The sequence below is a fragment of the Idiotropiscis lumnitzeri genome, chromosome 2 (assembly GCF_059441095.1).
Source record: "Idiotropiscis lumnitzeri isolate Australia: NSW breed Sydney's pygmy pipehorse chromosome 2, RoL_Ilum_1.0, whole genome shotgun sequence".
In the NCBI taxonomy this organism is placed as follows: Eukaryota; Metazoa; Chordata; class Actinopteri; order Syngnathiformes; family Syngnathidae; genus Idiotropiscis; species Idiotropiscis lumnitzeri.
The window spans coordinates 12131136-12144126 of NC_142392.1; the positions used below are offsets into that span (position 1 = coordinate 12131136).

General features: G+C 40.6%; 1 protein-coding gene across 1 annotated transcript; it reads right to left on the minus strand.

The window, feature by feature from the left end:
* Positions 1–6387: 6387 nt before the first annotated feature.
* On the minus strand, positions 6388–8456 carry LOC148341711 (uncharacterized). Its single transcript, XM_088288834.1, has 3 exons — positions 7565–8456; positions 7090–7246; positions 6388–6560 (listed from the first exon to the last, which is right to left on the minus strand). Exons 1-3 carry the CDS (start codon positions 8399–8401, stop codon positions 6388–6390), a joined length of 1167 nt encoding a protein of 388 aa, XP_088144960.1. The 5' UTR covers positions 8402–8456.
* Between the last annotated feature and the right edge of the window lie 4535 nt (positions 8457–12991).

The window sequence follows — 12991 nt, forward strand, 5'->3', positions numbered from 1 at the left end:
AAATCGGTGCCTTCCACAATTATTAATAAAATCACTTGTTCCACTTGCTCAACTGGCCTTCATTACGCTGTGTGAAAAGGTGAAAAACTGAACTAGAAGTTGAACTATAAAAAGAACCAGACAGAGAAACGCAAATCATCTCAGTTTCTCTTGAAGGTTTTGGAATGTCAGGAGTTGGCAATCTGATGGCGACTGGAGTCAGCGTTTATTTGTCACCACGAAGGAGATGATCCCCATCACGCAGTTCGTTGCTGCGCCTCTGAATACTGAAATGAAATATTTAAGTACTTAAATAAATGCTAAGATATTTTTTAACACTCTAACATTTAAATAATAAAATAGTGAAACATTTCAATTTGAAATTCGCAACCACATACAGAGTAAATTAAATTCATAATAATATAGAAACATTTACTCAATATTGAACAAATTTAGGAATCCTAATTTTAAAAGATAAAAAAAAATTCTTAAATCAAATTTTAAGTATTAAATTAATTTCAATAAATATTTGGGTACATATTTAAATGAGCAAATATTTTGACAAATACTCAAGATTGAGATAAAAAGTATTTAAAATATTTGTATATTTTTTACATGTTAAAATAATTGAAGAAACATTGTTGTAATCTCAATCTAAAGGATCTAAATCAAGAAGAGCAAAACGTTCCGTTAAAAATAGTGTCTGGGCATTTTTGTTTGTCATGACATGCAATGATTTTTTTTTAATAACTTGAGGTATTCATCCAACTGTTGATGTGGGGCTTGCCTTGAGGTATTTACCTCAATGGATAAAATGTTTTGCAAGTGAAATTAAATTGTTCCCAAAAAGTCCATGTCCTTCTCTCCACTAACTATACTTCAACTTTAGTGGACGACATCCTCACATTGTCCTTTTTTTCTTTCTCTCCTAATTTTTGTTGTTTAACGATGCACTTTTTGTATTCAATATGTGCCAAAGTTGTTTGCGTATCGATATTTTCAAATTTATTTCAGAAAAAAAAAGTACCATGGCGCCATCTAACGACGAAGACGCAAATGCACAACTCCGAGTGGTGACGTTTGCGTATTAAAAATGAATAAAACAAACAAAAAAAACGTTTATAGAAGCATATAGATCTCAAGGGACAATATTATTGAACCAAACAATGATATTTGAAAACAAAATTTTTTTTGAATTATCATAAATACAATAAGAGCAGCATGTTAGATTGCAGAAGACCCTTCTTTCGACTGTTTTTGAGTCTTCCCGGACGACGCACTGTTGTGAAATGCGATTGGACAGTAAACAGCCAATCAGAATCAGCCCGAGTTTCCGACTCCTGATTGGTTAATAATTGTGGCACAGTTTGCATCGTAAGCGTAAAAATGTGTTTCGTCCCGGAGAGGAGAGAGAAGCCGGAAGAGTTGCTCATTTTTGTGGAACCCACACAGAGACAGCCGTTTTGGATCGGCTCATACTCAAGGACATTTTGGGGGGACTTCAATAAATTTGTCAGTTTATTTCTTTATAAAGACTTTTCTTTAAAGTGGGAAAATTTTGTTTTCTGTTACTTTTAGAAAAGTGGTGCTCAATATGCTTTTTTTCATTCATTTCATTTATTTTCTAATACTTAGGGCTAGGTTTTTATTCATAAATGTAAGTTTGGCAATCAGAAACCGACCTTTTCAAATTTTCACACTGACACTGTTTTCGATATTAGACTTTGATATGACTCTACTAACACAAAGGCTCAGAAGAAAGGCCAGTTGAGCAAGTGATTTTATTGATGATTGTGGAAGGCACCGATTTCATAAGCACAGTTTCTTCTCACACCTTTTCCATTAGGTACGATCAAAAACACAACTGAAAAGAATAAAGTTAACAAATGTTGTTCCAGGCAAAGGCAATGAATTGTATTTACATGTTTGATGGAAACAAAAAAATCATTACCCAGACACGTTGGTTCTTCTGGCACGGATCACATTGGCTTAATGTCAATAAAAAAGCTTTGCAGAATTCAATATTTCATATTTTATTCAAAATCACATTTACATCTTACCAGAAAGAGTCAGTTCCTTCAGTTTTCTTGTCTTTTTTTAAGCTTCAAGGATTGCTGCAATTCTCACCAGCACAATCGTGTCTCTCAGCACTACGTTTAGTGAAGAATTTTTTAGCACAAACGCTGCAACTGAATGGCTTGTCTCCACTGTGCGTTCTTGTGTGGCTTCGTAAATGTGACTTTCGAGAGAAACTCTTGGCACAAACTGAGCAGGAAAAAGGTTTTTCTCCACTATGTGTTGTTGTGTGTTTTATTAAATTAGACTTTCCATAGAAGCTTTTACCACAAACTGAGCAAGAAAGAGGTTCTCCAGTGTGTTTTCTTGCGTGTTCTGTTAAATTTCCCTTTTGAGAGAAGCATTTTCCACAAACTGAGCAAGAAAAAGGTTTTTCTCCACTGTGCGTTCTTGTGTGGATTTTTAAATAAAACTTTCGAGAGAAGCTTTTGCCACAAACTGAGCAAGAAAAAGGTTTTTCTCCACTATGATTTCTTGTGTGTCTTACTAAATGAGACTTTCGAGAGAAGCATTTGCCACAAACTGAGCATGAAAAGGGTTTTTTACCACTGTGTGTTCTTGTGTGGAGTGTTAAACTTGATTTTCGAGAGAAGCTTTTACCACAAACTGAGCAGGAAAAAGGTTTTTCTCCACTGTGTGTTCTTGTGTGACAAGTTAAATTTGACTTTACAGAGAAGCGTCTACCACAAACTGAGCAGGAAAAAGGTTTTTCTCCACTGTGCGTTCTTGTGTGGAGTGTTAAACTTGATTTTTGAGAGAAGCTTTTACCACAAACTGAGCAAGAAAAAAGGTTTTCTCCAGTGTGTGTTCTTGTGTGCAGTTTTAAAGACAGCTTTGAAGTTAATGAGTCAGTGTGACATGCCCTTTCACCTTTAGTTTGCTCATTATCATCACCATTGTGATGAGCATCTGATAATGTGTCCTCATTATGTGCTTGTGATGGCCCCCATTGGTCTTCATCACCTTCTGTTGTCACGTGACTACTTGAACTGCTGCTTGTAGGCTCCGCCCCTCTGTTGTCCTGACTGTCATCCTTGTTTTCATCTTCAGTCTTAAAAGGGACAACGTTCACTGGTGACTTGTTGATCTCCTCCTCCTCCTCCTCCTTTTTGATGTGAGTCAAGTCTGGCTCCTCTTTTACATAAAGGAGATCGTTTTCACTGACGTCTGCAGGACACAGAAAGACAAATTTGGTTTGGTCAAGTCAAACCTCAGGCGGCGACTTTGTCTTATATTGTTTCTACCATGCTACCTTGACTTGTGCCTGCCGCATACGGAACAATGCGTGCGACCCCGATTTGGACCGGACCATGGGGGCATTTCACAAAATTACGTCCTACGATGTAAACCCCCTTTTGATGCCCGATTTCATTCCTGACATCGTCACAGACGTTTCTGGAAGCTAGCTGAAGTTAGCACACACAGGCTATTGTGTGCATCTGATGGAACACCTGTTGTGGGACCCTAACATATTGATGCAGACCACTGGGGGCCATCGCAACATAATGTCATTGATAAAATAGTAATCCTTCAAGCGAAATATGTTTACAAGTATTTCATTTTGCATTTATGGATAGTTTCATCATGGGTACTTTTTGCTTTCATGATAATCTGGATACCTAAAAAAATTAAAGGGGCCCTGGCATCAGAGTCGCTATTTATTGTATGATTTACCCAAAATGACATTTATCCTGCGAGTAAGTTCCGGCATTACCCTTTTTATTTTTATAAAATTTCTGTTTTGAAATAAATTTTAAAACAAAATTACGTTTGAAGAGTAAAAGTTCTTACACATAAGTAGTGATGGGTCCAGCGACACCGAGGCGTCGATGCGCGCGCCGAGCTTCCAGGGCAAACCCCGTGTCGGTGCGCGTACTGCTTTGAGAAAGTCACGTGACCACTACCAGAATCGTGTCGACACAGCGGTCGCGCGCCAAACTGTGTTCATAAGGAAGCGCATCTATCAACAGGATGGACGCTCAAAACAAGCATCAAGTTATTGGCACGTTACTTTGCATTAAATATCCGCAAGATGGAAGACGTCACTGTTGATGCGCACTCAGAGGTGCAGCGCTATATGTCAGCAGGACACGTTGCACGTACGGAAGACCCGCTCTTATACTGGAAGTCCATGGAGGCAACGTTCCCTCACCTATTTATATTAGCCACACAGGCGTTGTGCACACCGGCCTCTTCAGTGCCTTGTGAGAGGATTTTCTCAAAGGCGGGGGAAATTGCCTCAAAAAAAGAAATAGACTGAATAACAAAACGCTGGAGAAACTAATTTTTTGGAATAAAAATCTTTAATTACAATGAGTCCATTGTCATTCACAACACTTTTACTTGGGCATTCAGACAGATGTTCACTTAATTTATCAACTGCGTCTCGAATATCAAATATTTTCTTTACGAAATTGCGTGTATGTAAAAACAATGTGAAAGCAAATGCCTAATCAGAATCAGAAATCCCTTTGTCATTGTACTCAAGTGTGCAACGAGATTAGAGAGCTCCCCTCTCCAGTGCAATACAACAATAATTCAGTTAAATATATAAATTAGATAAGAGAATAATTAGTGCGATGGAAAGTAATACGAAATAGGATATATAAAAACACATCACGTCGCTAATCAATGGAATTGGATAAAATTAGTTTGACAGATCAGTGTCAGATGACCCTGTCAAATATTTCCTGCAAGTCCACCAGGTGTCAGTATTCAGCAACACAGTGTCAACACAGTGTCAATACATTGTGTCACTGTGTCGAAACGATACAGGATGCCTCATCTACCCATCACTACACATAAGCATTAAGCAACAACACTTCCACTCTGACTTTCATGTTGACATATTTGAATAATGACTGTATATTTTAAAGTTATCCAATATGTATTCAAATTCGACTAAGATACACCAAAATATTTTAAGAGTTCACTGAATTATTTTGTAACCGCAATGATGTATAACAGCCATAGGGTGTCAGTAATGAGTAACAAAGGAACACAACACTTCCCACTGATACATCATCATTTTGATTTGGATAAATTACCAGGAACTATGAGTTGTGGGGGAGATGCAAACTACCTGGGCCACAGGAACTTTATTACCAGGAACTACCGTATTTTCGCAGCCATAAGGCGCACTTTAAAGTCCCAAATCTTACCCTAAACAAACAAAGCGCCTTGTAAGGCGACTGCGCCCATTATATGGACAAAGTATCACTCACGACCATCAACCCTTTTACTCATTGGGCTGTTCGGAGTGCATCTTAGCACACCCTGCTGGACAAAGGAGATGGACAAAATTTTGTGTGAGAAGCGGGGTTCATCGTGGATTGTTCACCAGACCAGGACCAGGAATGTGGGAGAAAGTTGGAGCACATGGAGAAAACCCACATGGTGCCAAATGCCACGCAGAAGGCTGAAGACTGGATTTGAGTATGCAACTTTTTAGGTGGATGTGATAACTTCTCATCCTGTGCTGCAGTTATATACATTTGATTTGATTAATTTAGCTTTGAAAAAGGCATGTTGTACGAGTGATCATCACGTTCCACAATTTTGAGGTCCTTTTGTGTGTGAAGTTGGCTTGTTCTTCCGATGATTGCATGGCTGTTCTACAGGTACTCCGGCTTCCCTCCAAATTCCCAAAAGTTCCCTAATTAAGGTCCGTTGAAGTTTCTAAATAATAATTAAAAATAATAATTGGGGGAAAAAAGATGTCCCAAGACTCACAACACTTTTTTTAAGACCCAGAGTTGCCCATCAAGGGTCGAATGGTTAATTGCTGTTGATATGTAGTGTTCATACATTCTAAATTGTTAAAAAAATATTTGCTCTGTTACGAGAGTTTTTCCAGTTGCCATTCCATTTGCATCCAAAGGCTGTTCGTGAACAGATATCCTTACGTTGCCTTTCTGTCAGGTAAATTGATGTTTGTAAGAATTTGTGATTGCTAATAAAATTTGTTCTATTTCAGTGTAACATATTGCATTTTTTAAACACATGACACCACCTGCTGACCAAAGCAAGGAGTGACAATTATGTCATCATCTTTAACAGGCAAGTTTCTAAAATCTCAATTAGGATAATACAATACTACTTTATTTAAATAGCGCATTCCACAACAGCTGTCTGCAGAAATATTATTTAACATGCAGTTAGGTTCAGAAATTGTGGCTGAAGTCAGTGACCAAGACAGAAAGTGTATGTCATATTTTAATTTGAATGTAAAAGAAAATATGGATACCATACTCGCATGATTGGTGATAGGAAGGAAAAATAGTTTCACCAACAATGAATCTTTATGGCCAATGAAAACGTAATGCTTGTGAATTACAGAATTGCGGTGATGGCCTCTTTGAGGTACAAATACATGTTCACAGCCTGATATGGATCTCTTGGTAGAGTCATATCAGACTGGGCCATTAACACAGCAAACAATACAAATGCATCCGGATCACAAGGCATGGTCTTACGAAAAACACACTGGTTTTTGCACAGTTGAACTTTGTCAGGTATCGCTCGCCGGTCGGCGAGGAGGAGGTGGACCCAGAAAGCGAGGAAGCAGGGGAAAGGGTAACTTAAAGGGAATTTATTAACTGAATCAAACAACGAGGACAAACAACGTGGCGTGGACAAACTAAACGTGACTAAATAGAACGAAAGAAGACAAGTGACGAGGATCGTGACAAAACACAAGGGACCATGGGGCAAGAGCATGGAGCAGGAGCGGGGGCATGAACGAGGGCATGAGCGAGAAGGAGGGTGGTCGTGAAGTCCATAAAATGGCATAGCAGGAGAAATGTTCCGACGCAGAGCTGTCGGCCAGGGGTGGATAAATAGTCCGGTAATTAGGGGGAGCAGATGGGAATCAGGTGCGTGATGGTTGACAGGGAACAGGTGCGTGGCTGGTGGAGACGGAGTGCTGAGGGGAAACGCCCCTTCTCAGCTGACAAACATAAACAACGTGCACATGGCAGGGAGGTGACGAAAACAATAACAAAAAACACAGACATGCCCGACACGGGTCATGACAAACTTGTTCATTGTCAACAGGGGAAAGGAAGTCCCTTGTCCCATAAAGTTCAGGTAAAGCATACATCACGTTGGGCCGACCACTGGGGACATTTATGTTCTTTGAGGGCCGAATGAGATGGGAGCTCCAAACTTGGGCAGTCTCATCCAATTCATCCTGTTGAAAATAATATGCAGATAGATGTAGGAAAAGCTACGCAGTCAAATCAATTTTAAAGAGCAAGAAATTACAGCATAAAGCCCCTTTTCTCTCCTTATTTGCCACTCACTCGCACCTTCATCCCACCTTTCCTCCATCTCTGTTTACCTTGGTCATTTCATATTCACTGTGTGAAACCCACCACACACACGTACCACCATCTTCTTTCCCCTATCCATCCTTTTTTATTTCCTATCCTTGTTATTTCCATTAACACACTCTCATATGCACAAATACACGTTTAATAAATTACTATATTGGAATGTAGTAACTCACCTGAATAAGTCCCATGCAACAAAATTGCAGGAGGCTTTTGTCCAGAAATCCAGCATCAAAGAAGCCATTGTCTCTAAGGTCTGTGAAGAGTGATAACCAGAACTCCATACACTGGCTGCGAAGAAACCCCCACCAATATTCAATTCTTTGATTGGCGGTACTGGCTCCATCCAAGTAGCTGTCAAGGGTGCTTCCTGGTGGTATGGGGACAAGGAAACGCTGGAAGCCTTTGACATGGCCATTTTCAGTTCCAAGATCACCTCTAACGATTCGAGGACAACCCCCTAAACGCTGCACAACTCCCATGTAGTAACCTCCAATCAACTTCGGGTCACTACTTGTTGTGTAGGCATTGAGCCACATTATTTTCCTTGAAAAGCCATCAATAGCCCCATTGATGCAAATTCCAAATGGCTTCACTTTATCATAGGAATCCAGGTGCCAAATAAAGTTCGGCCCTTTAGAGAAGTAGCTTCGTCGTCTCAGACGTCTTGCCTGCCTTAAGGACACTCCACTCGGGTCCAACTCTTTCAGCACCAGACGAACATCCTCTTTCCTGACTCGAAGTCCATGTTCTCTGCATTTACTGTACATCCATCGGTACCCGTGTAACTGTCCGGAGTGCTGCAATTGACCTCTAATAAAGTCAACCAGGACTGCCAAGTCAGTGAACGTTTTACGACGAAATAATCCTTTTTTGTTTAGCACTCGCTTCAGATGTCTTTCACTTATTTGAAAACCGTGCTTAATATCCAGAACTGATTTTATTTCTTTGTATTTCAAGCCAATTTCAAAGTAAAATTCAATTAAACTCGCCCACGGGTGAACACACGCCATCTTTGCTGCGTTTGTTTACACGGAAGATGACCCGGAAGTACATAAACGCGCATTAAAAAAAAAAAACATTCACTCGAAGAAAAAACTAAACAACTTTGCATTCCCGCAAACTTTGCGAGGGAACGCAAATTTTTTTTTTTCTCTTCCGTGGCCCCTAAGGGGCTCCGTAGAATCGCGAACTCATAGAAACTACGACACAACGCCACTTTACTGCAGCTTGTTGTGAAGATACAATCACATCGCTGGTACTGTGCTGTTCCTTTACTGCCCTCTGCTGTCGAAACACGCACATGTTTCAAATCAACCTGGAAAATGGATTTCCCTTCACATCAACCATCCCAAATGAACCAAACTGTGACCACATATTTCGTGGGTCACACTTTGCTGTGCTAATATAAAACGCCGCACAGGAGTGGGAAAACTTTTCTCTGGGCCTTCTCACTGAGAGGTTTGGCGGACCGCTCCTCACAAGTGACAAAGACAATCTTGGCTGGTTGATTCAGTTGGACAGTCAGAAGGCTTGTCCGGTTGTTTTGCAGAAACTTCTCTGACAGTTCCCAAATACGAACTTGAAAAACGTATTCAACTTAACTGCCGTTGAGAGAAACTGAGACGATTTGCGTTTCTCTGTCTGGTTCTTTTTATAGTTCAACTTCTAGTTCAGTTTTTCACCTTTTTACACAGCATAATGAAGGCCAGTTGAGCAAGTGGAACAAGTGATTTTATTGATGATTGTGGAAGGCAACGATTTCATAAGCACCATTTCTTCTCACACCTTTTCCATTAAGTACGATTAAAAAAACAACTGAAAAGCTTAATGTTAAAAAATGTTGTTCCAGGCAAAGGCAATCATATTCATAATGTTTGATGTAAACACCAAAACAAATCATCATCACTCAGACACATTGCTTCTTCTGACACTGATCACATTGGATTAGTGTCAATAAAAGAGGTTTGCAAAATTAAATTTATATTTTATTCAAAATCACATTTACATCTTACCACAAAGAGTCGGTTCTTTCATTTTTTTAATCTTCAAGGATCGTTGCTTTTCTCACCAGCACAATTGTGTCTCTCAGCACTACGTTTAGTGAAGAATTTTTTAGCGCAAACGCTGCAACTGAATGGCTTGTCTCCACTGTGCGTTCTTGTGTGGCTTGTTAACTGTGAATTTTGAGAGAAACCCTTGCCACAAACTGAGCAGGAAAAAGGTTTTACTACAGCGTGCTTTCTTGTGTGGCTTGTTAAACTTGACTTTATAGAAAAGCTTTCACCACAAACTGAGCAGGAAAAAGGTTTTTCACCACGGTGTGTTCTTGAGTGCGCTGTTAATTGTGACTTTTGAGAGAAACTCTTGCCACAAACTAAGCAGGAAAAAGGCTTTTCTCCACTGTGCGTTCTTGTGTGATATGTTAAAGTTGACTTTACAGAAAAGCTTTTGCCACAAACTGAGCAGGAAAAAGGTTTTTCTCCAGAATGTGTTCTTCTATGTTTTGTTAAATTTGACTTTTGAGAGAAACTCTTGCCACAAACTGAGCAGGAAAAAGGCTTTTCTCCACTGTGCGTTCTTGTGTGATATGTTAAAGTTGACTTTACAGAAAAGCTTTTGCCACAAACTGAGCAGGAAAAAGGTTTTTCTCCAGTGTGTGTTCTTCTATGTTTTGTTAAATTTGACTTCTGAGAGAAACTCTTGCCACAAACTGAGCAGGAAAAAGGCTTTTCTCCACTGTGTGTTCTTGTGTGTCTTGTTACCTGAGACTTCTCAGAGAAGAATTTTCCACAAACCGAGCAAGCAAAAGGTGTTTCACCACTGTGTGTTTTTGTGTGACATGTTAAAATTGACTTTCGAGAGAAACGCTTGTCACAAACTGAGAAGGAAAAAGGGTTTTCTCCAGTGTGTGTTCTTGTGTGCCTTTTTACATTTGACTTATTAACAAAACTCATGCCACAAACTGAGCAGGAAAAAGGTTTTTCACCACTGTGTGTTCTTGTGTGGCTTGTTAAATGTGACTTTACAGAAAAGCTTTTGCCACAAATTGAGCAGGAAAAAGGTTTTTCTCCACTATGTGTTCTTATGTGCTGTTTTAAAGAGAATTTTGAAGTTAATGATTTCCCACAGTGAGAACATACCCAACTGTCAGTGTGACATGCCCTTTCACCTTTGGCTTGCCCATCATCAGCATCATCATCATTCGTATCATTATCATCATGAGCGTCTGATAATGTGTCCTCATTATGTGCTTGTGATGGCGCCCAGTGGTCTTCGTCATCTTCTGTTGCCACGTGACGACTTGAACTGCTGCTTGTAGGCTCCGCCCCTCTGTTGTCCTCACTGTCATCCTTGTTTTCATCTTCAGTCTTTATAGGGACAACGTTCAGTGGTGACTTGTTGATCTCCTCTTCTTCCTCCTCCTTTTTGATGTGAGTCCAGTCTGGCTTCTCTTTCACAGAACGGAGATCGTTTTCACTGACGTCTGCAGGACACAGAAAGACAAATTTGGTTTGGTCAAGTCAAAGCTCATGCGGCGACTTTGTCCTATTTTCTACAGTGCTACCTTGACTTGAGCCTGCTGCACACAGATTAATGCGTGCGACCCCGATTTGGACCGGACCATGGGGACATTTCACAAAATTACGTCCTACGATGTAAACCTCCCTTTCCTAGCAGCACAACAGTGATAAACGAGCATTTAAAAAGGAAGCACGTTGCGGCCGATGCCCGATTTCATTCCTGACATAGTCACAGAAGTTTCTGGAAGCGAGCTGAAGTTATCACACACAGGCTATTGTGTGCGTCTGATGGAACACCTGTTGTGGGACCCGAACATATTGATGCAGACCACTGGGGGCCATCGCAACATAATGTAATTGATAGAATAGAAATCCTTCAAGTAAAATAAAAGTATTTCTTTTTGCATTAAGAGATAGAACTAAATGCTCCAGGGCTTGTTGGGAGAAAAGGGGGTTGTGACGTTCTCCCTTTTTAAGCCCATAGTAAGCCTAAGATGCAGATGCATTCCTTGCAGCATGCGCTTGTTCACTGATGAGATCCGTGCAACCCTGGATGGATGCATTCAATGTATTTTAAATGATTGGATGAGGTGAAACTACGCACACGTGCACAAAACAGTGCAGGGCCACCCGAGGTTCATTGACTCTCACACGACCAAGCCAGTACAAAGTTCATAAATAAGACCAATATGTACTTGATTTTTTTAAAAAACTGAATATTTTGTGTTTTATCCACTAAAATTGATCAACCGCCATTGATGTTTTCGCCGCAGTGTGCACATTTTTTAGAGTCAGGCAGAATTCCTTCCGTAAGGAATTGCTTGAACAAGATACGTCAGAGTTTTTGCCAAAAACGAGACAAGCCTGCACAAATGAATCACCCAGCCAAGATTGTCTTTGTCACTTGCAAGGAGCAGTCCGCCAAAGAGAAAAGCTTTCCCGCTCCTGTGCGGCGTTTTATTGAAGCACAGCAAAGCAATTTGAATATGCAAACTCATAAAGAATGAAAAAACATGAACACTTTGACTTCATCACACCCGTCCACGCTCTTCCTGTTGTTCGAACGGTTTCAGCTTACAACACATGTTTGGGTAACACTTCTGTTAAATGCGAGCTAAACGGTTTCCTGTCAAACACGGTTCAAGACGTGCATCTGTTTTTGTGGCTTCCTGCTAAACTGCCAGCATAGACAACTCTGTTACCACTGAACTCACGTTTTCCTGTTTAAGAGGTCCATGTTTTTGTGACCTTCTATTAACCCGTAAGCATAGTTTTGAAACATGATGACTTGACAAACTTAATTTCTTTCACAATAATATAAAAACTTTCACAGATATAGCAAAAACAAATTGGAGAAGCTGTGGAGCAGAGCACAACATCAGTCAGACCCCGGGTCCACCATCGTGTCGAGAAATTCGGAAAATGTTCCGTCACAGAAGAATTCGGAATGGGTGCTGAAACACCACACCCTGCTCGTGACATGGAGTATTCTACATCTGAAATTAACTCTGCCAACCGTCTTCACCAATGGGCCGAAATCTTTAGTATGATGATGCGCACCGATAGTTAATGTGATTTGTGGCTCAGCGAACAGAGACAATTCATAGCGTTTCCTCTGCTCTGGGGCAAGGCACACATGCGAGGCAGCACCGGTAGACATCACAAATACATAATCCTAATTCAAGATGCGCTTCTGAGCCTCGAAATTGCGTGAATACATCCTGACAAACCAAATCATCAGAACTCAGTGTTCAATGCAAAGGACCAATTGGTGGTTTGAATGGGTGGAGGCGGCTTCACTGGGCAGACAAGAGCAGGAACAGGACGGACCACCCGCGGGAGGATGGAGACCCTGGTCTCAGAGCTGCCCAGTCGACTGGAACGGAGGACAACATATGCTTCCCCGCCCGATGTTCACAATTCAGTCCCTTCTGGAAATTCAGTCCCACTCGAATTCCAGTGTTTCACAGGTGCGGGTTCGGTCCATGGCAGTGACTCGGCCAATCTCAAGAGTCCCACAAGGGTGACAGTGTTGTTGCTCACTGTGATATGCAGAAGGAGCTTGCAAAGCGTGGAATA